Below are 23,721 nucleotides of genomic sequence, written 5' to 3'. Positions count from 1 at the left end.
TGGAGTGTTGCTGAGGGTCCTCAGCAGATGTAGCCACCCCTCCTGCCATAGCAGCCCAGGCCTCCCAGCCCGTAGCCAAACCCACGGCCGTAGCCAAGGCCGTAGCCAAAGCCACCAAAGCCACCAGAGATGGGCTGTCCCTGGGCACTGAGCTCACTGCCCAGAGCAGCCGAGGAGGTGGATCCGACGGCGGTGTTCTGGGGGAAGGAGGTCATGATGGGTCCTGGCAGGGTGACCAGCACAGGGGAAGGGTTGATGATGACGCGGGAATCCTGGCACTGCAGGGCACAGGGCTCGTTGCAGCTGTTGGCCAGTGGGGTGGGTCCGCAGGGCTGGCAGAGGGTGTTGCAGGCCATGGGTGTGGAGTGGAGGGTGCCTGGAAGAAATGCGGGATGAGGCAGGGCGCGGGTGTTTGGGTGTGAGGGGCAGTGATGGAGGATGGTGATGGAGTGTGGAGGCTGCTGTGGGGCTGTGGGGAGGTGTGAGGGCTGCTGAGGCTGGGGCTGAGTGTGCTGGGTGAGAGGGTCCAGGGGTGCAGGAGCAGGAGGGTCAGGGGATTGAGGCTCACCTCGTTGTTGGCAGAATGTGTCAGGAGAAGTGTGTGAGGAACAGAGGCTCTGTGCTGGTTTTTATGCTGGTCCTGTATGGGTGTGACAGCCTTTCCCGTGGCCTTGGGGCATTTTGCAGGCAGAAGCTCTCACCTGGCCCAGCCTCTCCTGAGGTCATGAGGTGGGGAGTGGTTTCATTCCTTTCATTCTGCAATTCCATGTCCTGCTCTTGAAGCTGGTTCCATCTGACCTTGGCGGCGGTTTTCGTGAGGTTGTGTTTGGGTGGATTTGATTGTTCCATGTGTGTCAGGGAGGGCTGGATAAACAACCAGAGCCCAGGAAAGTTGCAATGTCATCAGTGATGTCATTTTGTGGCACTCATCTGCTTTGGTTTGCCGGTGCCTTGTGAAGACTGTGACTTTTTTCTCAGCCGCTGGATGTCCATCAGTCATTGTGCTGCACCCAGGAATGCTGAGGGAGCTGCTGATGTCCTGGGGAGGTCACTCTGCAATGACTTTTAAAGGTCTGAGTGCTTGGATGAGACAGAGCTCCTAGGCTTGAGTCTTGAATGGGATCAAGAGAGGATCTGGAAAGCCAGACTCTGTTTAGGATGAACTTTTTACAGTGTTCTGGTTTCTCTGGATTTCTCAAATTTATACAACAGCATACGCTGTCTCATGAAGTGTATTTCTAGACCTCATTCAGAAATCTAATAATGAGGAACTAACCTGGTCCTATCCGTTTCTTGCTGCAGCAGATCTGTGATATCAATTTCTGCATTCAGGCCATTATGTTTCACAACTTTTATCCTGTAATCTTAATTTTTTGTTTCTGTTAGCAGAAGCCAATAATTACTAGAGGAGGGTCAGCAAGGTCCTCTTCTTTCTCTGTCATGGTGGGGGCACGTCATTTTGGAATTTTGCTATTCCATATCCTTCTGCTGAGACCATTTCTGTTTGACCTCGTTGAAAAAATTAAATGAAAATATTTTATGTTAAGATGGTGTTAATGATGTGATTCAGAGGGGGCTGAAAGCATGACCAAGGCTTAGGAGAGGTGGAGTATCATCAGTGAAGTCACCGTGTGGCGTGGCGTGCTGTTGTGTTTTGAGGAGGGGCCTCAGACCTTCTAAGCCCTCCACACCGTCAGCCTGATCTTGGGTTTGGAAAAAATGCTGCTTTTGCAGGGCTGCTACTTCCATCACGTTGTCTCCCTCTCATGTTGCCATCTCTCCATGCATTTCCATATCACTGGTAATTCCTGCTGGATATAGGAAAGCAATCCCTGGGATACGGGGAGGCTTCCCATGCTGCTCAAAGGCTTGTGTTGGTCAATCTGTAGAAGGTCGCCTCACCTGGGCCAAGCAAGGTCACACTGTGGGGTCACAGTGCTGGGCTCTGGACTCTTCTTCTTGTAAAGGAAATGTTGTGAGGGATAAGGAGACCAAGACACGTGAGAACAATTCCTCTCCGGTGATTTATCCATCCTTTTGGCCACGTACCCTTTGCTACAAAAAACTTCAGCAGTTACCAGGACAGGATTAAGAAATGAAATGCAAGCGGGTTGAGGGCGGTGTCCATCCTTTTGACCATCACTGCTGTGACTCCACAGTGGATCAAGGATCTGGACAAGTGCAGGGAGACCAAGACCATGATGGGATTGGAGCATCCTCAAAACGAGAAGCTGAGAGAGCTGGGATTTCTTTCTGACAGGAGGCAAGGAGGCAAATGGGACATATTGTCAACATGCCGTGCAATGATTTGACTGATGGCTTCCCAGTTCTGCAAAGCTTTGGTTAAATTGTTTACATGTCCAGACACATGCTGTCACCAATGAGATAATGGTCACTAATTCTCCCCATTAAGAGGTGATGCCAAGGTCAGATGGAAACAGCCTCAAGTGGAGGACATGGTGTGGAAGAGTCCCAGGAAAGAAAACACTCCCCACCTCATGACTCACCAGACTGGGCTATGAAAGAGATGCTGCCTTAAAAATGCCCCAAGGCCAAGTGACAAGGCTATCCCACCCCTCCAGGACCAGCATAAAAGCCAGCCCAGCACAGCTCTGCTTCACAAATTTCGCAGTCTTCTCCTGCTCCTGCTGACAACCAGGTGAGCCTCATGCCACTGACAGTTTTGATCCTCTATCCCTGGCCCCTCTCTTCCAGCACGCTCAGCCCCAGCCTCAGCAGCCCTGAAACCTCCCCACAGACCTACAACAGCCTCCACACTCCATCACCCTCCTCCATCACTGCCCCTATTCCCCCTCACATCCCTGCCCTGCCTCACCCCTCTCTCTTCCAGGCACCCTCCACACCACACCCATGGCCTGCAACACCCTCTGCGGATCCACCTGCGGACCCACCCCGCTGGCCAACAGCTGCAACGAGCCCTGTGCCCTGCAGTGCCAGGATTCCCGCGTCATCATCAACCCTTCCCCTGTGCTGGTCACCCTGCCAGGACCCATCATGACCTCCTTCCCCCAGAACACCGCCGTCGGATCCACCTCCTCGGCTGCTGTGGGCAGTGAGCTCAGTGCCCAGGGACAGCCCATCTCTGGTGGCTTTGGTGGCTTTGGCTACGGCCTTGGCTACGGCCGTGGGTTTGGCTACGGGCTGGGAGGCCTGGGCTGCTATGGCAGGAGGGGTGGCTACATCTGCTGAGGACCCTCAGCACCACCCCTGACACCACCAGCTCTGGCCTCTGGCCACAGCTCCTGCGAGCAAAGCTCCTCAGCTGGTGGTCGACCTATTCACATCTCACAGCAGATTATTTCCACTTCTTTCTCCTGACTTTTCATTCTTTTGCATTAATAAAGTTTTCCTGCATCGAACCTGGGACATCTCCTGATCTTTTTTATTCCAGTGGTTTTGCATCGTAACCCACCACATTCTAGAACTGAACAGGCCATTGAGGGTAGAGAAACATGACAGAACAATTCTCCTCACATATACAAAACAACTAAAAACCTATTCTGGCACAGATCACACAGGAGGGAACCCCTTCCATTACATGTCACACACCTTGGAAACTGCTACACCAAAGACATTGACACATCAATGTTCCCCTTGGCACAAAAGTGGAGAAGTGACTCCAGTGCACACTTGACAAACTCTCTTCCTGGCCAGGACCTCTGAAGCCTCCCAGCAAAGAGAGAAACAACATCAACCTCTTGGGCAGGAGCTCTGGAGTGCAAGAGCTTCCACTGCGCTCCTCAGGCAGGAGCAACAGGAGAACATTTCCAGAACCATGGACAGTGCAGATTTGGATCTCCAAGGATCGAGACTCCACCACCTCTTCCAATCTCTGATCATCCTCACAATGAAAGATTCTTGGCTTCTTAGCCCATGGAATTCCATCTCTTTTCCCTTGTCCTCTTGCTGTCTTGCCCTGCACGTGTGCACTGCTGAGGACAGCCGGGCTCCCTCGTCAGCATCCGCCACCATCAGGGATTTGCACGCTCTGATGTCCAGGACCCTGGTGGACACTGATGTCCATCCTTGTCCCCTGGGAGTGCTGGCTCTCCCTGTTTCCCATCTGGCAATCATCTTTCAGGCCCATTTGTGTCTGGGTGTCCCTGGGCTCGTCTCACTGGGAGCCCCGAACTGCCCACAACACCTCACACGGGACCTCACCAGTGCTGAGCACACACCGACTGTCACCTCTCACCGCCTCATCCCAACACTTTTCCATATCATTCCTGGAACCTTGGGGCTCCTTTTCCCACAAGGGCACAGGGACACCTCCAGCTCCACTTCTTCTCATCCACAACCCCAGAGGGGTTTTGGCAAAGAAAGCAATTGTTCCAGTTGATACCCACATATTCCTTCCTACCTGGGATGACTTCCTTGTTCCTCCCAAGGAACAGCCCTCGGCAGATGCCCTTGCTGAGCTCCAGCAGATGTCCAGGACCACTCAGGTTTTCAGTGTTGGCCAAAAGGATCCAACTCCTGGGGATTGCCAGTTGGGGCACTATGTACAAATCATGAACGGGACGTGTCTCGAGCTGTTTATTTTCCAGCATCCGTCTCATTTCACGGTTGTGACAATGGGAAGATGCCAGCAGCTCGCATCCCAGGCAGCAGACAACAAACTTAATGTTATAATTTAATTTAAAAGCTTTTTGACCAATCACACAAAGCAAAAGCATATTGACAGTAATTTTATCCAACTGCTATAAGCACATGTTACTTTGGTTAAAACAATGCTCGTTTATTTTAAATACAATACCTGCTTGTGAACCTTAAGATACAATGCACAGAGATCCATAATTAAGCTTAGAACTTCCTAAAATCTCACTAGATACACTTTTCTGTAACTCAGGAAGTTATTCTAGCCAAGTGTTAATACACTGACTGTTGTTCTATTTGTCCTTTCTACTTCTTGTATAATTTCTGTGTTGATAAATCTTATGCTTACTGCTTGTTTTTAATCATATTTCTGCTGTCTTTGAGGCCTGCTTTTTGTAACTTGCCTAAAACTTTGATTTTAAGGATTCTTACAATTCTCCCCTTGGTTCAACTAAAAACTCGCAAGCCACTGGCACAACCCAGATTTGCCTGGTTGTGCAGGGTCAGACAATGCTCACCTCCCACAACCCTGGGCAAACGCCAAATCCTCTTTCTGACCATCACAAGTGGCCTCAGCCCTTTGTGCTCAGCCCCAGTAAAGACCCCAAAGGCCTTGGATACCAAAACCCTAAAGGCAAGAGGGGCACCAAGACACCCAGAGAGCACCGTCAGCAGGAAAGGTCAGGTCTAGGGCCAGGCTGAGCCAGGTGGGACCAAGGTGGGAAGGCATGGAATGAGAGGGAAGGGGCAACAGCTCCGGCACAGCTGCAGATCCCAGAGCAGCCGGACAGGGCTGGGAGGGAATGGGGCTCCTCTCACAGCACACCCACAAACCACGGCACGCCCGTGCCACAGGGTCACCTTGCCGATGACACCGCACCTCCCCGAGGTTTTGGTGGCTTCTTCAGCCCTCCCTGACACTCACCTTCAGAGCAAACCCTCCCAAATGCCACCAACCCTCACATACCAATAACTCACACCTAAATCCACCCACAAGGTCAGAAGGACGTGGAATCGTGGAATTCCATAAAGGCACACCCTCATCATGACAGAGAGGGAAAGCGGAGCACGCTGACCATTAGTAGCAATTACTGGGTTTTGCTCACAGGAACACAATATTGTCATTCACAGGACATAAATCATCATGAAATCTTATGGTCTGAACGCGGAATAAGGGATTCGACACCACAGACCAGCCTGGGAACAAAGGGATCGGACCCCGTTTGTTGTTTGTTTTTGGATTTCTGAATGAGAGCAAGGAATACACTTTACATGCACGCGTGTGTTGAAATTAGAATTTGAGGAACCCAATTGGACCATAAAAATGGAACAGGTTCAGCCTGAACAGCCTCTGGTTTACCAGATCTCATGATGCCACTCAAGACACCAGGCCGAGAGCTCTCTCTCATCCATCAGGAACAGCTGCCAGGCACTGGGAGATTTCCAAGCTCTTCCAGAGTGACCTCCCCAGGACATCAGCAGCTCCATCAGCATTCCTGGGTGCAGCACAATGACTGATGGACATCCAGCAGCACAAAACAGAGTCCCGGTCTTCACAAGTCACCCAGAAACCACAGCACCCAAGGGACACAAAGTGACATCACTGATGATGCTGCAAGTCTCCAGGGCTCTGGTTGTTTATTCATTCCTCCCTGACACATCTGACAATGAAATCCTGCCAAATACCAACCCATGAAAATTGCCGCCAAGATCAGATGGACACGGCATCAAGAGCAGGACTCAGAATTGGAGAACATCACAAAGGAAAACACTCCCCAACTCATGACCTCATGCCAGGTGGGGTGAGGCAAAAGCTGCTGCCTCAAAAATGCCCCAAGGCCACGGGACAAGGCTGTCACACCCCTTCAGGACCAGCATAAAAGCTGGACCAGAGCCTCTGTCCCTCACACACTTCTCCTGACAGCTTCTCCTGCTGACAACCAGGTGAGCCTCATGCCACTGACCCTTTTGATCCTCTATCCCTGGCCCCTCTCTTCCAGCACGCTCAGCCCCAGCCTCAGCAGCCCTCACACCTCCCCACAGCCCCACAACAGCCTCCACACTCCATCACCATCCTCCATCACTGCCCCTATTCACCCCCACACTCCTGCCCTGCCTCACCTCTCTCTCTTCCAGGACCCTCCACTCCACACCCATGGCCTGCAACACCCTCTGCGGATCCACCTGCGGACCCACCCCGCTGGCCAACAGCTGCAACGAGCCCTGTGCCCTGCAGTGCCAGGATTCCCGCGTCATCATCAACCCTTCCCCTGTGCTGGTCACCCTGCCAGGACCCATCATGACCTCCTTCCCCCAGAACACCGCCGTCGGATCCACCTCCTCGGCTGCCGTGGGCAGTGAGCTCAGTGCCCAGGGACAGCCCATCTCTCGTGGCTTTGGTGGCTTTGGCTACGGCCTTGGCTACGGCCGTGGGTTTGGCTACGGGCTGGGAGGCCTGGGCTGCTATGGCAGGAGGGGATATGGCTACATCTGCTGAGGGCTCTCAACCTCCTGACACCAACCAACCACTCTGGAACCTATCTCAGGCATTGAGGACACATCTCTGGGCCACGGCTCTCAAAGGGGCTCGGTGATTCCAGTTCCTGTGATGCCTGAAGGCATCACCTGCTCTGAAGCCTACAAGCAAGGCAGCAGCCATGAGTCCAGCCGAGCTTGCCTTCAAACATGGCCCATCTGCCTTTTCCTTCCACTGCCTGCTCTGAATCTCCCCTGTGGTTATGTCCAGTCCCCTCTGAGGCCAATCCTTCTCCCAAGCAGATACCACTGGGTGTCTCCGGTGTGTGGCTCCAACTGTGGGGCTCCAAGGCCTTGATGCTCTGCCCAAACCTACAAGCAAAGCTTCTCTGCTGATGGTCACCCTGCTCACAGCCCAGTCTGGCTCTCTTCCACTTGCTGCTCCCGAGTTTTCACTCTTCATCCTCAATAAAGTTTTCTTGCATCACAACCTCACATGGCTCTTCCTTTTTATTCCCCGGACTCTTCCAGTCTCTCTCAGCAGTAAGGCAAGTTTTTGCAGGGAATTGGCGTGGATGAAAAAGTGCACCAAGCCCTCTCTTAGGAAATATTTCTCCAGTTCCACTACCCCTAGCACACCTCAGTCTTCCATTTCACCCTTCACTTCCTTGAGATCAGGCCTTGATGCTCTAATGCAGGTCTTTGCCTGCCTCTGACACAAGCCCCTTGTGGTCTCTGTGTTCTCTTTTGGTTCCAGCACCTCATCAAGTCAGAGGTTCATCTACAGGTCTGCTTGAGCAGGTCCTTTTCTTCCTTCTCATGGATGGTCCTGCCTGGGAAGTCATGAGCTGGGGATTCCTTGCCTTCCCCCACAATCCACAGCGTCATGTTCTTCTGGGGTTGTGTCCTTCCTTCCAACCTTGGTGGTGTCTTTTACATGCGAGTTTTAGAGAACATATTCTGGTATTTATGGCTCGTGTCAGGGTGGGCTCAAGATGTGACCAAAGCTTTGGAGAAGTGGAGTTGCCCCCATGCTCTGGCAGCCCTGTCAGGCTGCATTTTGCAGCTGTGCTGAGTAGGAGGTGTTGTACCTTCAATCACATACCCTCCCTCCATGCTTTTCTCCCAGCTGGCAATGGCTGACATTGGACCATTGTTTTCCTCTTGGTTGTGCTGGGTGTGTTTCTTGGTGCCACTCTTGCTTTTAGAGTTTTGATATCCAGGGTCTTTTGGGTCATTTCTTGGGCTAAGGACTGTGGTCATTCCTTTGAGCAATGTCTGGTTGTCAGAAAGAGGATTGGGCAGTTGCCCTGGGTTGTTGGAGGAGAACATTGCATAATCCTTGACAACACCCCAGGCTCATCCAGACTGTGTCAGTGGTGGCTGGAGAAGGCTCTGAAGGGCTGGGTCTGGTGGCTTGTGGTCAGTGTCCCAAGGTCCAGCAAACCCCCAGTGCTGTGGCCCAGGGGTTGGATCTTTTTGGCCAACACTGATATCCTGAGTGGTCCTGGACATCTGCTGGAGCTCAGCAAGGACAGGTGCCAAGTGCTGTTTGTTGGTCATCCCAGGTAGGAAGTAAAGTCCTGGAGTCGCTTGGAACAATGGTTTTCTTCTCTGAAAAAGCCTTTGGGGTTGTGGCTGAGAAGAAGTAGACCAGGGGGTGCCCTTGGGTGGGAAAACGGACCCCAAGGTTCGAGGGAAGAAGTGGGGAAGATGTTGTGATGAGACAGGGGGAGGTGACTCTTGCTGTCTCCTGAGAGCTGGTGACAGCCCATGTGTGGTGTTATGAGCGGTTCTGGGCTCCCCAGCATGAAAATGAAATCCATTTAATAAATCTAAACCATTTCAGGGCCAGCAATGTTCTAAAGGGGCTGGGGGCACTTTCCTAGAGAAGAGGATGGGAGAGCTGAGACTCCCAGGGGACAAAGATGGACAGGGCTGTGCCATCAGTGTGTGCAAATCCCTGACGGTGAGGAGTGAAGACAAGGGAGCCTGGCTCTTCTCAGCAGCACACACGTGCAGGGCAACAGAGCAAGGGCACAAGTGACAAGAGATTAAACTCCATGGGCAAAGAAGACAAGAATCTTTCATAGTGAGGGCAGCCACAGTGTGGAAGAGGTTGTAGAGTGGAAGAGGTGGTGGAGTCTCGATCCTTGGAGATCCAAATCTGCACTGTGCATGGTTCTGAAATGTTCTCCTGTTGCTCCTGCCTGAGCAGGGCAGTGGAAGCTCTTGCACTCCAGAGCTCCTGCCCAAGAGGTTGATGTTGTTTCTCTCTTTGCTGGGAGGCTTCAGGAGGCCTGGTGAGGAAGGGGTTTGTGCACTGGCATGGAGTGACTTTTCCATTTTTGTGCCAAGGAGAGAACTTTTCTGTCAAAGACTTTGGTGTAAAAGCTTGCAGGGTGTGTGACATATTCTGGAAGATGTCCCTTCCTGTTTTTCCTATGCCTATTAGTTACTCCTATAACTAATTTGTTATTAGTTCATTTGAGATATATGTAAGCAAAAGTGTTGTTGCCCTGCTGCACATACTCCCAGTGGCTTGTTCAGCTCTAGAATGTGGTGGGTGAGGATGTGAGACCACTGGAATTAAAAAGATGAGGAGGCATTGAGGTTTGATGCAGTTAAACTTTATTGATGTGAAACAATGAAAAAGTCAGGAGAAAGAAGTGGAAATAATCTGTTGTGAGGTATGAGTAGGCCGACCACCAGCTGAGGAGCTTTGCTTGCAGGAGCTGTGGCCAGAGGCCAGAGCTGGTGGTGTCAGGGGTGGTGCTGAGGGTCCTCAGCAGATGTAGCCATAGCCCCTCCTGCCATAGCAGCCCAGGCCTCCCAGCCCGTAGCCAAACCCACGGCCGTAGCCAAGGCCGTAGCCAAAGCCACCAAATCCACCAGAGATGGGCTGTCCCTGGGCACTGAGCTCACTGCCCACGGCAGCCGAGGAGGTGGATCCGACGGCGGTGTTCTGGGGGAAGGAGGTCATGATGGGTCCTGGCAGGGTGACCAGCACAGGGGAAGGGTTGATGATGACGCGGGAATCCTGGCACTGCAGGGCACAGGGCTCGTTGCAGCTGTTGGCCAGCGGGGTGGGTCCGCAGGGCTGGCAGAGGGTGTTGCAGGCCATGGGTGTGGAGTGGAGGGTCCTGGAAGAGAAGGGGTGAGGCAGGGCAGGGGTGTGGGGGTGGTGATGCAGGAAGGCAGGTGAATGTAGAGGCTGCTGTGGTGTTATGGGGAGATGTGAGAGCAGCTGAGGATGGAAAAGAGGGACCAGGGCTGCAGGAGCAGGAGGATCAGGGGATTGAGGCTCACCTGGTTGTTGGCAGGAACAGGAGGAGAAGGTGTCAGGAGAAGTGTGTGAGGGAGAGAGGCTCTGGGCTGGCTTTTATGCTGGTCCTGGAGGGGCGGGACAGCCTCGTCCCATGGCCTTGGGGCAATTTGAGGCTGCAGGTCTCACCTGGCCCAGCTTGGTGAGTCATGAGGTTGGAAGTGTTTTCCTTCGTGCAATTCTGCAATTCCATGTCCTGCTCTTGATGCCGTGTCCATCTGACCTTGGCGGTATCTTTGTGGTGAGAGTTGGTATTTGGGTGGATTTGATTGTTCCATGTGTGCCAGGGATGGGTGAATAAACAACCAGAGCCCTGGACATTTGCAGCCTCATCACTGAGGTAATTTTGTGGCTCTGATTGTGCTGTGGTTTGCGGTGTCTTGTGAAGGCTGGGACTCTGTTCTGTGCCACTGGATGTCCATCAGTCATTGTGTCACCCAGGAACGCTGAGGGAGCTGCTGATGTCCTGAGGCAGTCACTCTGCAATAACCTGGCAGAATTCCGGTGCCTTTGAGCGCTTCCTAATGAATTAAAGACAGCTTTTGGCCTTGAATGGGATCAAGGGAGAGGATCCGGCAAAGCCGAGGCTGTTCAGGCTGAACTTGTTCCATTTGTCAGGTCCGTTTGGATTTCTGCAATCTTCACTGTCATTTAATGTGTATTCCTTGACCTCATTCATGAATCTTATAAACAAACAAGCAGCCAGCGTTTGCTCAGGCTGGTCTGTGATGTCAATTCTCTTATTCCGCATTCAAGCCACAAGGTTTCATAATTTAAAACCTCTAAGTCTTAATATTTTCTTCCTGTTAGCAGAAGCTAATTGTTACTAATGGACGATCAGTGAGCTCCTCCTCCCTCCTGTGTCATGGTGCTGGCGTTCTTTTTTGGAATTCTGAGATTCTGAGCCACTTTGTTAAAGGTCTTGTCCATCTGACTTTGATGGCAATATTTAAATGCAAGTATTAGAGGTTAAATGCTGGTGTTGTTGGCCTTGTCAGGGCGAGGTGAAGATGTGACCAAAGCCACCTCGTCAGTGAGGTCACCCCAGGGCACTCATGTTCTGTAGTTTGTGGGTGCATTGTGAAGATGAGCCCCAAACCATCACGACTCTCTCAGGCTGGTCTGGGCTTTGCAGGAGCTCTGCTTCTGAGAGTCTGCTCCTTTCACCCCATTGTTTCCATCCCCACCGTGCTGCCATCTCTCCCGGTGTTTTTGTACACCAGACCTTTCCGGCTGCAGATGGGAAAGCAATCCTGTTGTTTAGGGAGGATCCCATGCTGCCCTAAGTTTCGTGTTGGTTCATCCATGGCACTCGTCTCATCTGGGCTCAGCAAGGTCACACGGTGGGGTCACAGTGCTGAGATCTGCCTGACACATGGAAAGGGAAAATGGTGAAGGATGTGGAAAGCAAAACATGTGAGGAGAGCTATTCCTCAACCTTTGATTAATCCACGTATCCTTTGGCCACGTATCCTTTGCTGCAAAAAACTCCAGCAGTCACCAGGACAGGATTAGGAAAATAAATACAAGCAGCTTGAGGGCAGTGTCCATCCTTTCAGCCACCACTGCTGGGACTCCACAGTGGAATATGGACATGGACATGGTTGACCAAGAGCAGCACAGGGAGACCGAGACAATGATGGAACTGGAGCACCCTTAAAATGAGGTGAAACTAAGGACCTGGAATTTCAGGCAGGAGACAAAATGCAATTGGGAGATGTTGTCAATATGCCATGGCAGGACCTAGTGCTAAATCCCCAGTTCTCCAAAGCATTTGTTGAACCCTCTGCATGTCCCGACACTTGCTATCAACAACAAGACATTGGTTAATTCTCTCAGCTAAGAGGTTATGCCAAGGTCAGATGGACACGGCCTCAGGGGAAAGAACACGGAATTGCAGAGTTGCAGGAAAGAAAACACTCCCCAACTCATGACTCACCAGGTTGGGCAAGGCAAGAGCTGCTTCCTAAAAACGCCCCAAGGCCATGGGACGAGGCTGTCCCGCCCCTCCAGACCAGCATAAAAGCCAGCCCAGAGCCTCTCTCCCTCACACACTTCTCCTGATTCCTTCTCCTGTGAAGAAAGCAACGTGAGTCTGAAGCCCCTGACCCTCCTGCTCCTGCACCTCTGGCCCTTTTCTCTCAGTCCTGTTGGCCCCAGCCTCAGCAGCCCCCACACTTCCTCACACCCCCACACCCCTGCCCCGTCTCACCCCCTTCTCTTCCAGGACCCTCCACACCTCACCATGGCCTGCAACACCCTCTGCCAGCCCTGCGGACCCACCCCGCTGGCCAACAGCTGCAACGAGCCCTGTGCCCTGCAGTGCCAGGATTCCCGCGTCATCATCAACCCTTCCCCTGTGCTGGTCACCCTGCCAGGACCCATCATGACCTCCTTCCCCCAGAACACCGCCGTCGGATCCACCTCCTCGGCTGCCGTGGGCAGTGAGCTCAGTGCCCAGGGACAGCCCATCTCTGGTGGATTTGGTGGCTTTGGCTACGGCCTTGGCTACGGCCGTGGGTTTGGCTACAGGCTGGGAGGCCTGGGCTGCTATGGCAGGAGGGGTGGCTACATCTGCTGAGGACCCACAGCTTCCTGACACCAGCCAACCACTCTCTGGATCACATCTCAGGACACATCTCTGTACCAAAGCTTTCAGAGGAGCTCAGTGATTCCAGCTTCTGCTCTCAGGCCACCAAGCAAGGCAGTAGCCAAGGGGCCAGCCCAGGCTGCCTGCACACATGGCCCATCTGCCTCCTCCTCTTCTCCTCTCCCTGCTTCCTGCTCCCTGCTCTCCCCTTTGGCTCTGTCCAGCCCCCTCTGCTGCAAACCTCTTCTTCCAGGTCGGAGACCATTGGGCACCTCTGGTGGGCTGCTCCCACTGTGGGGCAGGAATTCCTTGATGCTCTGGCCAAATGTTCTGCAAGAAATGGACCTTGCCTGTTGGTCACTCTGATTGCACCTCAGCCCAATTCCCTTCCACTGGCCGCTCCTGCTTTTTTCAGTATTTTGTCTCAATAAAATTTTTCTTGCATCACAATTTCAGATGTCTGTTTTCTCAATGGACTCGTAATAATCTGGATGTGAAACCTGTTTCCTTTGTGCTGCGCCAGAGGAGAGCAGGAATCCATAGTCCAAGTGTCTTCAGGAGAAGTTTAGGTTGGCTATTAAGGGATGGAGAGGGTTGTCACTGGTGTCACAGACTACACAGAGTAATGGTGGAGTCATCCTCCCTGCAGGGATTTAATATCCCTGTAGCTGTGTCATTTGGGGACACGGGTTAATGCTGGCTTTGGTAGCGCAGAGGGAATGGTTAGACTTTGTACTCAAAATTTAGATTTTCTGTAACATAGTGTTTTCAAGATGTGATTGTTTAGTGGCTGATTTTGTAGTCCTGCTTTAACAGTTGTGCTCCATGTCAAGAGGCTTTTCCATCAGAGCTGACTCCATGTGTGTTGGGTGCAAGGGAGCAGAGGCCAAAGAGTGGCAGCAGGGGAGGGGTGAGCCAGGACTTTGAGATTCTGAGTTGTGGCAAATGCTGAGGGGCGAGGCCAGTTCTCTTGGAGCATTTCCTTGAGGAAATGGTGCTTGGCTGAGCTCTGTCTGCTCTGTGCCAGTGCCTCAGCCTGGGCATGAGGGGAGAGCTGTGGCTGCTGAGGGACACAACCCTTTTGTGAATCCTTTGTTGCTCCTTCCCCTTCCATGCTCCTGGAGCAACTAAACAAATCCAGGTTGCCTGAGAGGGCAGCGAGAGAGTGGCTGTGGGTCTGGGCCCAGAGGCTGGGGATCAGTGGCCCAAAATTCACATTGAAGCAAATCTCAAGGGAAGTAGGTCAAGAGTTGTAGCCATGAGGCCAACCCTGCTCAACATCCTCAACAGTGACGTGGGCAGTGGGGCTGTTGTCCCCTCAGCGAGCTGGCAGCTGATGGAGTGGCTGAGGCACAACTTGGCTGTTCCACCGGTCAGAGGGAGATGGGGACTGATGGTTAAAGGAGTCTCCTGAAGTTCAAGTAAGGGAAATGTGAAATTCTGCATCTGGGCAGGAATGGGAGTGGGCCCCAGGTCATGCTGGGGGCTGAGAGGCTGGGTAGGAGCTTTGCTGAGCAGGATCCTGTGGTGCTGCTGGAGAACAAAGGGACCACAAAGTCTCAATGCTTTCCTTCCTGACAAAGGCATCGCCAGTATCCAAGATAGATTTCAGGAAATTCTTACCCTGAAATTGGGAGAAGTGACCTTTCCTCTCTTTAGAGCACTGGTGGGGTCCTGTGTGGCGTGGTGTGGGCAGTTCTGGGCTGTCCAGGGAAAGAAGCACAAGAAACAAGAAACAAGATCAAGGGAAAGAAGCACAAGAAACAAGAAACAAGATCAAGGGAAAGAAGCACAAGAAACAAGAAACAAGATCAAGGGAAAGAAGCACAAGAAACAAGACCAGACCAGGGCGACCGAGATGCCGAAAGGGCAGGAGAATCATTCCTTAGAGGGCAGAGAGAGCTGGGACTCCCCGGAGACAAGGCAGATCCCTGACGGCAGGAAATGAAGTTGAGTAAGCCGGGCTGTTCTCAACAAAGCACACAGAGGAAGGAAAGAGAGGAAGGGAAGAAAGGAAAATAGATGGAATTCCATGGGGAATGAAGGTGAGAATTTTGAGTGTGAGAGTGGTCTTGGAGTGGAAAAGCTGGTGAAGTCTGTGGTGGGACAACCAAAATTGAGCTGGCTATGGTACTGGAAATGCTGCCCTTGCTGACTTTCCTTGAGGAGAGGGAAATGAAGCCCTTGTATTCCAGAGTTCATGCCCAAGTGGATGATGTTGTTCCTCCTGTTTGCTGGCTGGGTTCAGGAGTCCTGATGGGGAAGAGAGGTTTTCAAGTGTGTGCTGGCACAGAGAGATTCCACCAGAGCCATGAGCAGGAGAGCGTGGATGTGTCAAAACCTTTGGGGCAGGGGGTTCTAGGTTTGTGTCATGTTTTGGAAAGTGTGACCTCAAGCCCTGCTTCCAGTGCCTCTCTTGGTTATTGCTGGTGGTGACATCTTAGCGAAGGGAGTTGTTCTGCTTCTTTTCCATCCACACCAACGGCCTACCGGGCATTTTACTGGGTGAGGATATGAAACCATAGGAAGTGAAAAAGATGAGGAGACATCTCAGACTTCGATGCAGGTAAATTTTATTGAGGGGAAAAAAATGGAGACAGGAGAAAGACTAGAAGGAATCCAGTGTGAGACACAAGTAGGGTGAAGATCAGCTGAGGCGATTTGGTTGCAGGAGCTGTTGTCAGAGGCCAGAGCTGGTGGTGTCAGGAGTGGTGCTGAGGACCCTCAGCAGTTGTAGCGGCCCCTTCTGCCGTAGCAGCCCAGCCCATAGCCATAGCCCTGCCCGTAGCCGAATCCACAGCCATAGCCAAAGCCACGGCCGTAGCCAAGGCCGTAGCCAAAGCCACCAAAGCCACCAGAGATGGGCTGTCCCTGGGCACTGAGCTCACTGCCCAGAGCAGCCGAGGAGGTGGATCCGACGGCGGTGTTCTGGGGGAAGGAGGTCATGATGGGTCCTGGCAGGGTGACCAGCACAGGGGAAGGGTTGATGATGACGCGGGAATCCTGGCACTGCAGGGCACAGGGCTCGTTGCAGCTGTTGGCCAGCGGGGTGGGTCCGCAGGGCTGGCAGAGGGTGTTGCAGGCCATGGGTGTGGAGTGGAGGGTCCTGGAAGAGAAGGGATGAGGCAGGAAAGGGATGTGAGGGTGTGATCAGCAATGATGTAGAAAGTCAAAAGAGTGTGGAGGCTGTTTTGGGGCATTGGGAAGTTGTGAGGGCTGCTGAGGCTGGGGCTGAGCGTGCTGGAAGAGAGGAGACAGGGGAGCAGGAGCAGGAGGGTCAGGGGATTGAGGCTTACCTGGTTGTCAGCAGGAGCAGAAGGCTTCAGGAGAAGTGTGTGAGGGACAGAGGCTCTGGGCTGGCTTTTATGCTGCTCTGGAGGGGTGGGACAGCCTTGTCCAATGGCCTTGGGGTAATTTTTTCGGCAGCAGCTCTTGCCTGGCCCAGCCTGGTGAGTCATGAGGTGGGGAGTGTTTTCCTTCATGCAATTCTGTAATTCCATGTCCTGCTATTGATGCCGTGTCCATCTGACCTTGGCAGCAGTTTTCATAATTTGGTATTTGGGTGGATTTGATTGTTCCAGATGTGTCAGGGATGGGTGAATGAAGAACCAAAGCCCTCCAGATCTGCAGTGTCATCAGTGATGTCATTTTGTGGCCCTTACGTGGCACTGATGTGAGTGTCTTGTGCAGACTGGGACTCTTCCATGCCGCTGCGTGTCCATCAGTCATGGTGCTGCACTCAGGAATGCTGAGGGAGCTGCTGATGCCCTGGGGAGGTCACTCTGCAATAGCTTGGCAAGATTCCAGTGCCTGGGAGCTTCTTCTGTTGGATCAAAGAGTGCTCATGGCCTTGTGTCTTGAATGGGATCGACAGAGAGGACATTTATAATGAGAGGCTGTTCAGGCTGAACTTGTTCCACTATTACAGCCCATTTGGAATTCTCCAATTCACATGACAATGTACTCTGCCATTTAAACTCTATTACCTGACCTTGTTAAGAAATCCATTAAGGTAACAACAAACTGGGCTTGATCCCTTTTTTCTCAGGCTGTTTGTGACATCCATTAGTTTATTCCGCGTTCAAGCCACAAATTTCATAACTCATAACCTGTAATTGTTAACATTGTGTTCCTGTAAGCAAATAACCAATAATTACTAATTGGCAATCTATGAGCTCCTCTGTCCTTCCCTGACAAGGCGGGTGCGTGTCTTTGTGGAATTGTGCAATTCCATATCCTGCTCCTGAGGCCCTGTCCACCTGTGGTGGCAACTTTTAATTGCAAGTACTAAGAGGTCAAGTTTTTCTGTTGGTGATTCATGTCAGGGAGGGCTGAAGACCTGACCCAAGCTTTGGAGAGGTGGGGTGTCATCACTGTGGTCACCCCATGGCCCTCAGGTTTTGTGGTTTTTGGGCGCCTTCTGAAAAATTACCCCAAATTTCGCACAGTTCTGATAGGCTGGTCTGGGCTTCGCAGCTGTGACAAGGAGGAGGTGTTGCGACTTCCATTGCCTTCACCCCTCCATGCATTTATGCCAGTTTGCACAGCCTGCCCTCAGACCTCACCTTTCAATTTGGACATGCTTGGTGGGTGCACCGGTGGTAGTCTAACCGCAAAGGTTTTGATATTTTCTGTCATCCCTTGGGCTGAGTGCCAAAGGCTGAGGCCACTTGTGATTGTCTGAATGAGGATTTGGAGGTTGACCAGGATTGTTGGAGGCGAGCATTTCATGATCTTCAACAACCCAGACAAGTCCAGCTCATGGCAGTGCCCACCGTAGTGGACTGAGAAAGGTCTGAAGGGCTGGGCCCAGTGGCTTGTGGCCGGTGTCCCAAAATTCAGATGGCAGCAAGTCCCCAGTGCTGCAGCCCAGGAGTTGGATCCACTGGGCCAACACTGAAAATTTGATGGATTCTGGACATCTGCTGGACTTCAGCAAGGGCAGCTGCCAAGTGCTTTCTCATGGGAGGATTCATCCCAAGTAGGAAGAAATACCTGTGTGTCACTTGGAACAATTGTTTCCTTCTCTGAAAACACCTTTGTGGTTCTGGGTTAGAAGGAATGGGATAGGAGGTGTCCCTGTATTGTGAGAAAAGGCATCTCCTGTGTCCGGGTCAGGACTGAGGAGAATTGTTGTGATAAGACAGGGAGAGAAGACTCTTGGTGTCTTCTGAGCACTGGTGAGGTCCCATGTGAGGCAGTGTGTGCAATTCTAGTCTCCCCAGTGTGAAAATGAAGTGAGTTTAGTGAATAGCAACCAGCTCAGAACCACCAAGATTCCAAAAGGGTTGGTGAATCATTCCTGGATGAGAAACTGGGAGAGCTGGGACACCAAGGGGACAAGGGTGGACAGGGAGGCGCCATCAGTGTGCACAAATTCCTGACTGCACAGAATGAAGTGGAGGGAGCCCGGCTGCCCTGAGCAGAGCACACGTGCAGGACAAGAAAAGTGTAAAGGGAAAACAAATGGAATGCAATTGCTAAAGAAGGCAAGAATTTCTCATTTTGAGGGCGGTCACAGAATGGAAAAGGCGTTGGACTGTCAGTCTGGGGAGAGCCAATACTGAACTGTCCATGGTGATGGGGATCCTGCTCATGTTGTTCTTGCTTGAGCAGGGAAGTTGAAGCACTTGCACTCCAGATTTCCTGCCCAAGCGGAGGATTTCGGGACTCTCTTTGCCGGAAGAGTTCAAGAGTCCTGGTGGAGAAGAGAGTTTGCCACAGAACTAATTGACCAGGAGAGCATGGATGTGTCCAAGGCTTTGGTCTATCAGGTGATGGGTTTCTGTAATGTTTTGGAAAGTGTTGCCTCCTGTGCTTCTTTTGCCAGACTTTCTCATTAGTTGTTTTGACATATTTGTGAGCAAAGGTGTTGTTGCACATACCCCAGTGGCCTGTTGAGGTGTGGAATGTGCTTGGTAAGGATGTGAGACCACTGGAATTACAGAAGAACAGGAGGCGTCTCAGGCTTTGATGCAGGAAAACTTTATTGAGGCACAAGAATGAAAAGACAGGAAAAAAGAGAAGTTGGGATCCGGTGTGAGGAGCAAGCAGAGCAACCACGAGCCGAGGTGCTTTGCTTGCAGGAGCTGTTGTCAGAGGCCAGAGCTGGTGGTGTCAGGGGTGGTGCTGAGGACCCTCAGCAGTTGTAGCGGCCCCTTCTGCCGTAGCAGCCCAGGCCATAGCCATAGCCCTGCCCGTAGCCAAATCCACAGCCATAACCAAACCCACGGCCGTAGCCAAGGCCGTAGCCAAAGCCACCAAAGCCACCAGAGATGGGCTGTCCCTGGGCACTGAGCTCACTGCCCACGGCAGCCGAGGAGGTGGATCCGACGGCGGTGTTCTGGGGGAAGGAGGTCATGATGGGTCCTGGCAGGGTGACCAGCACAGGGGAAGGGTTGATGATGACGCGGGAATCCTGGCACTGCAGGGCACAGGGCTCGTTGCAGCTGTTGGCCAGCGGGGTGGGTCCGCAGGGCTGGCAGAGGGTGTTGCAGGCCATGGGTGTGGAGTGGAGGGTCCTGGAAGAGAAGGGGGTGAGACGGGGCAGGGGTGTGGGGGTGTGAGGAAGTGTGGGGGCTGCTGAGGCTGGGGCCAACAGGACTGAGAGAAAAGGGCCAGGGGTGCAGGAGCAGGAGGGTCAGGGGATTGAGACTCACCTTGCTGTCTGCACAGGAGAAGGAGAAGGTGTCAGGAGAAGTGTGTGAGGGACAGAGGCTCTGTGCTGGCTTTTATGCTGGTCCTGGAGGGGTGGGACAGCCTTGTCCCATGGCCTTGGGGTAATTTTTTAGGCAGCAGCTCTTGCCTGGCCCAGCCTGGTGAGTCATGAGGTAGGGAGCGTTTTCCTTCATTGCAATCTTGCAATTTTGTGTTCTTTCCCTTGAGTCCGTGTCCATCTGACCTTGGCAGAACATTTTAATTGGGGGAATTGATGACCATTATCTCATTGTTTATGGTGTGTGTCAGGACATGTAAAATACTCAGCCGAATCTTCGGATAATTGGGGTGTTGTCAGTAAGGTCATACCATGGCATATTAATGACATCTCCCATTTGCATTCTTGCTTCCTTCCTGAAAGAACTCCCAGGTTTCTCATCTTGTCCTCGTTTTGAGGATACTCCAATCCTGTCAATGTCATGGTGTTCCTGCAGCCCTCTTGGTCAACCACGTCCATATTCTTGTTCCACCAGGGAGCCCCAGCAGTGGTGGGGACCAGGACAGTCAAGACCTCAACAACACGACCCTCAACTTTCTACAGCTCAGGCACATGGCTTTCAAGGCTGGATTAATCAATGGATGGTGAACTGTGCTCCTCATGTGTCTTGTTGTCCTTATCCTTCAGCATTTTTCCTTTCCAAGGGTCAGTGGCAGTCTAACACTGGGACCCCACAGTGTGACCTTGCTGGTCACAGCTGAGATGAGGGCTGTGGATGAACCAACTCGAGATTTGAGGAGCACGGGAGGCCATCCTAAATCACAGGGATTGCTTTCCCATCTCCAGCAGGAAACACTGGGAGTACAGACAGGCTCTGAAAGTTGGCAACATGGTGGGGACGGAGAGAATATCATGGAAAGGACAGTTCCTCACAAGCAGTGATCCTGCAAAGCCAGACAATCCTGACAGAGCTGGCCCCAATTCACAGTGCACCCAAAAACCAGGGCACACCAGTGCCATGGGGTGACCTCACTGATGCCACCCCATCTCTCCGAGGCTTTGGACATGTCTTCAGCCCACCGTGATACGTGCCATCAACACCTGCCCTTAACCTCTAAGACAATTAAAATCTGCCACCAGGGTCAGATGGACACGGCCTCAAAAGAAGGACATGGAGCTGCAGAATTCCACAAAGGAATGCCCACACCATGACATAGGAAGATAGACAACCGTGCTGACCAACCATTAGTAATTACTGGGTTTTGCTAGAAGGAACAGATTATTAAGACTAACAGGATATGAGATATGAAAGCTTATGGCTTGAATGTGGAATAAAAACAAGGACATCGCAGTCCAGCCTGGGAAAAAATGGATCAAGCTGGGCTGGGTCTTTGTTTAAGGGATTTCTTAATGAGGTCAAGGAGTACACTTTAAATGACAGAGTACAATGTCGTGTAAAGATGAGAAGTCCAAATGGACCATGACACCAAAACAAGTTCAATTGGACCAGCCTCTACTATTCCAGATGTTCTCTCTTGATTGAATTCAAGACACAAGGCCATGAGCAGTCTTTCATCTGTAGGAACACTCCTAGGAAATATAACATTTCCATGTTATTACAGAATTAACTCCCCAGAACATCAGCAGCTCCCTCAGCATTCCTGGGTGACACAACAGCTGATGGACATCCAGCGGCACAGAACAGAGTCCCGGTCTTCACAAAGCACCCACAAAACACAGGAGGTGTGCCACAAAATGACCTCAGTGATGATATCGCAACTCCGCTGGGCTCTTGTTGCTTATTCAGCCCTGCCTGACACACATCAAACAATCAAAACCTCCCAAATGCCAACTCTCACTTTAAAGCTGCTGCCAGGGTCAGATGGACATGGCTTCAAGGACCGATCATGACACTGAAGAATTCTATGAAGGAAAACACTCTTCACGTCATGAGTCACCAAGCTGGGCCAGGCAAGAGCTGCTGCCGAAAAATGCCCCAAGGCCATGGGACAAAGATGTCCCACCCCTACAGGACCAGCATAAAAGCCAGCCCGGAACCTCTGTCCCTCACACACTTCTCTGCACACCTTCTGCTCCTGCTCCTGCTGACAAACAGGTGAGCCTCAACCCCCTGACCCTCCTGCACCCCTGGACTCTCTCTCCCAGCACATTCAGCCCAAGCCTCCCCACAGCCCCACAACAGCCTCCACACTCTCTCACCCTCCTGCATCACCATTCCTCACACCCTCACACCTCTACCCTGCCTCCCCCCTTCTCTTCCAGGACCCTCCACTCCACACCCATGGCCTGCAACACCCTCTGCCAGCCCTGCGGACCCACCCCGCTGGCCAACAGCTGCAACGAGCCCTGTGCCCTGCAGTGCCAGGATTCCCACGTCATCATCAACCCTTCCCCTGTGCTGGTCACCCTGCCAGGACCCATCATGACCTCCTTCCCCCAGAACACCGCCGTCGGATCCACCTCCTCGGCTGCTCTGGGCAGTGAGCTCAGTGCCCAGGGACAGCCCATCTCTGGTGGCTTTGGTGGCTTTGGCTACGGCCTTGGCTACGGCCGTGGGTTTGGCTACGGGCTGGGAGGCCTGGGCTGCTATGGCAGGAGGGGTGGTTACATCTGCTGAGGACCCTCAGCACCACTCCTGACAGCAACCACCCACTCCCTGGAACACACCCCAGTTGCTGCAGCCACCTCTCTGGGCCAAAGCTGTCCTCCAGCTCAGCACTTCCACCTTCTGCTCTCAGGCCAATTCAGTAGCCAAGGGGCCAGCCCGGGCTTCCTGCAGACATGGCCCATCTGCCTCCTGCTCTTTTCTCACTCTCTTTTGGCTCTGTCCCGCTCCATCTGCTGCATATCTCTTCTCCCAAGCCAGAGTCTATGAGGAACTTTCACCATCAGGTGTTTCTACTGCGGAGCTGGAAGGCTTTGATGCTCTGTCTGACCTACCAGCAAGCAAAGGACCTCGGCTGATGGTCGCCCTACTTGCCCCTCAGACCAGCTCCCTTCCTCTTGCCACTCATGACCTCTCACTCTTTTTTTGCCTCAATAAAATTCTCTTGCACTGCAGCATTGTTATGTCTCCTTTTCCTTCACGGGCACACACTGGCACAGTTTTCTCTTCCAATGCATGCCACAAACTCTTCATTTGTGTGGTCCAACACCTGGATGCACAAGGCACATCTATCCCTGCCTCTGACACAAGGTCTTCTGGGCCACGTTTTCACACTGGCTACACAGCTGTTGCTCCAGTCCCTCCCTGTCTCTTTAGCCCATATACAGATCCACGTGAGCAGGTCCTTACCCTTGTGTTGTTCTGTTCTTTTAAAAGTTTTAAAGTTCTTTTAAAAGTTATGTTTATATATTTTTACTAGACTTTTCACACACTCTTAATGTAAATAATGATTGTTTTACATTTTTCTTTGTGGGAGGAGAGAATTGATACGCTGTTAGTTTAACTCGTGTAGTTAGAGAAGTGCTAATTGCATCTCCTAATCTACGGTGGCTTTTAGAATTCTATATATTGTGAGGTTAGAAATAAAAATTACTTCCTTTTCTTTTAATCTTAGTGTAAGTGTGTGAGTTATTTTGTGTCGTAGTGCGACACCCTTGAGGCCCCAGAGCTGAGCACAGAACTCCAATCCCACCAGAGCAGAGCAGAGCAGAGCAGAGCAGAGCAGAGCAGAGGGTCAGAATTCCCTCCTCACCAGCTGCCCACACTGTGGCAATGAGCCCATGGCATGGGCAGTTTCTGTTCGGCCTGTTCACATGGCCAGGGCACGTCCAATTCCTCATCCACCAACACCCCAAGTCCTTCTCCTCGAGGATGCTCTTAATCAACTCATTAGCCATCCAATATCCATTACTGAGATTGCTCCAATTCAGATTTAGGACGTTGCACTTCGTCCTGTTGACCCTCATGACAACCACACCACCCCAGCCTGTCAAGAGCTCTCTGGATGCCATTCCTTCCCTCCAGACAACCAACCACACCACTCACCTTGCTGTCATTCCCATTCTCCCTAAGGGAGATGACAGTTGCACTGT

The 23,721-nt window shown here is 52.1% G+C and overlaps 9 protein-coding genes across 10 annotated transcripts in view; 5 read left to right on the top strand and 4 right to left on the bottom strand.

Moving 5' to 3' along the window:
• The window catches only part of LOC110480294 (feather beta keratin), a 28,262-nt gene extending 20,680 nt beyond the window's left edge, over positions 1-7,582 (top strand). For both annotated transcript variants that reach the window (XM_085572687.1, XM_085572688.1), the window contains exon 3: positions 6,754-7,582. In XM_085572687.1, coding sequence (XP_085428813.1) covers positions 6,754-7,114 — 361 coding nt within the window. In that variant the 3' untranslated portion in view covers positions 7,115-7,582. The remainder of the gene's footprint in view (positions 1-6,753) is intronic.
• Positions 1-23,721, top strand: part of LOC116183271 (feather beta keratin-like) — a 67,746-nt gene that overhangs the window by 19,346 nt on the left and 24,679 nt on the right. The window lies entirely within an intron of this gene.
• On the bottom strand, positions 4-356 carry LOC144246426 (feather beta keratin-like). The gene has a single exon (XM_077783850.2). It carries the CDS (start codon positions 354-356, stop codon positions 21-23), a length of 336 nt encoding a protein of 111 aa, XP_077639976.1. The 3' UTR covers positions 4-20.
• On the top strand, positions 539-3,380 carry LOC144246464 (feather beta keratin-like). Its single transcript, XM_077783902.2, has one exon. The coding sequence runs from the start codon at positions 2,872-2,874 to the stop codon at positions 3,208-3,210; it is 339 nt and encodes a 112-aa protein (XP_077640028.1). The 5' UTR covers positions 539-2,871; the 3' UTR covers positions 3,211-3,380.
• On the bottom strand, positions 7,379-10,216 carry LOC144246469 (feather beta keratin-like). The gene has a single exon (XM_077783968.2). It carries the CDS (start codon positions 10,214-10,216, stop codon positions 9,878-9,880), a length of 339 nt encoding a protein of 112 aa, XP_077640094.1. The 3' UTR covers positions 7,379-9,877.
• Positions 12,342-13,226, top strand: LOC144246472 (feather beta keratin-like). Its single transcript, XM_077783995.2, has one exon. The coding sequence runs from the start codon at positions 12,663-12,665 to the stop codon at positions 12,996-12,998; it is 336 nt and encodes a 111-aa protein (XP_077640121.1). The 5' UTR covers positions 12,342-12,662; the 3' UTR covers positions 12,999-13,226.
• Positions 15,732-16,167, bottom strand: LOC110480295 (feather beta keratin). Its single transcript, XM_077784028.2, has one exon. The coding sequence runs from the start codon at positions 16,092-16,094 to the stop codon at positions 15,732-15,734; it is 363 nt and encodes a 120-aa protein (XP_077640154.1). The 5' UTR covers positions 16,095-16,167.
• On the bottom strand, positions 16,174-19,509 carry LOC110480291 (feather beta keratin). The gene has a single exon (XM_021548138.4). The coding sequence runs from the start codon at positions 19,507-19,509 to the stop codon at positions 19,147-19,149; it is 363 nt and encodes a 120-aa protein (XP_021403813.2). The 3' UTR covers positions 16,174-19,146.
• Positions 21,242-23,346, top strand: LOC146768502 (uncharacterized). The gene has a single exon (XM_085572685.1). The coding sequence runs from the start codon at positions 21,545-21,547 to the stop codon at positions 22,298-22,300; it is 756 nt and encodes a 251-aa protein (XP_085428811.1). The 5' UTR covers positions 21,242-21,544; the 3' UTR covers positions 22,301-23,346.

The sequence above is a fragment of the Lonchura striata genome, chromosome 2 (assembly GCF_050655825.1).
Source record: "Lonchura striata isolate lonStrDom1 chromosome 2, ASM5065582v1, whole genome shotgun sequence".
Taxonomy (NCBI): Eukaryota; Metazoa; Chordata; class Aves; order Passeriformes; family Estrildidae; genus Lonchura; species Lonchura striata.
This window is presented reverse-complemented; position numbering and strand designations above follow the sequence as displayed.

Bases quoted from the DNA above. Each gene is read 5' to 3' on its own strand.
- LOC144246464 (XM_077783902.2), top strand. From the start codon at position 2,872: ATGGCCTGCAACACCCTCTGCGGATCCACCTGCGGACCCACCCCGCTG.
- LOC110480295 (XM_077784028.2), bottom strand. From the start codon at position 16,094: ATGGCCTGCAACACCCTCTGCCAGCCCTGCGGACCCACCCCGCTGGCC.
- LOC144246472 (XM_077783995.2), top strand. From the start codon at position 12,663: ATGGCCTGCAACACCCTCTGCCAGCCCTGCGGACCCACCCCGCTGGCC.
- LOC144246469 (XM_077783968.2), bottom strand. From the start codon at position 10,216: ATGGCCTGCAACACCCTCTGCCAGCCCTGCGGACCCACCCCGCTGGCC.
- LOC146768502 (XM_085572685.1), top strand. From the start codon at position 21,545: ATGGACATGGCTTCAAGGACCGATCATGACACTGAAGAATTCTATGAA.
- LOC110480291 (XM_021548138.4), bottom strand. From the start codon at position 19,509: ATGGCCTGCAACACCCTCTGCCAGCCCTGCGGACCCACCCCGCTGGCC.
- LOC144246426 (XM_077783850.2), bottom strand. From the start codon at position 356: ATGGCCTGCAACACCCTCTGCCAGCCCTGCGGACCCACCCCACTGGCC.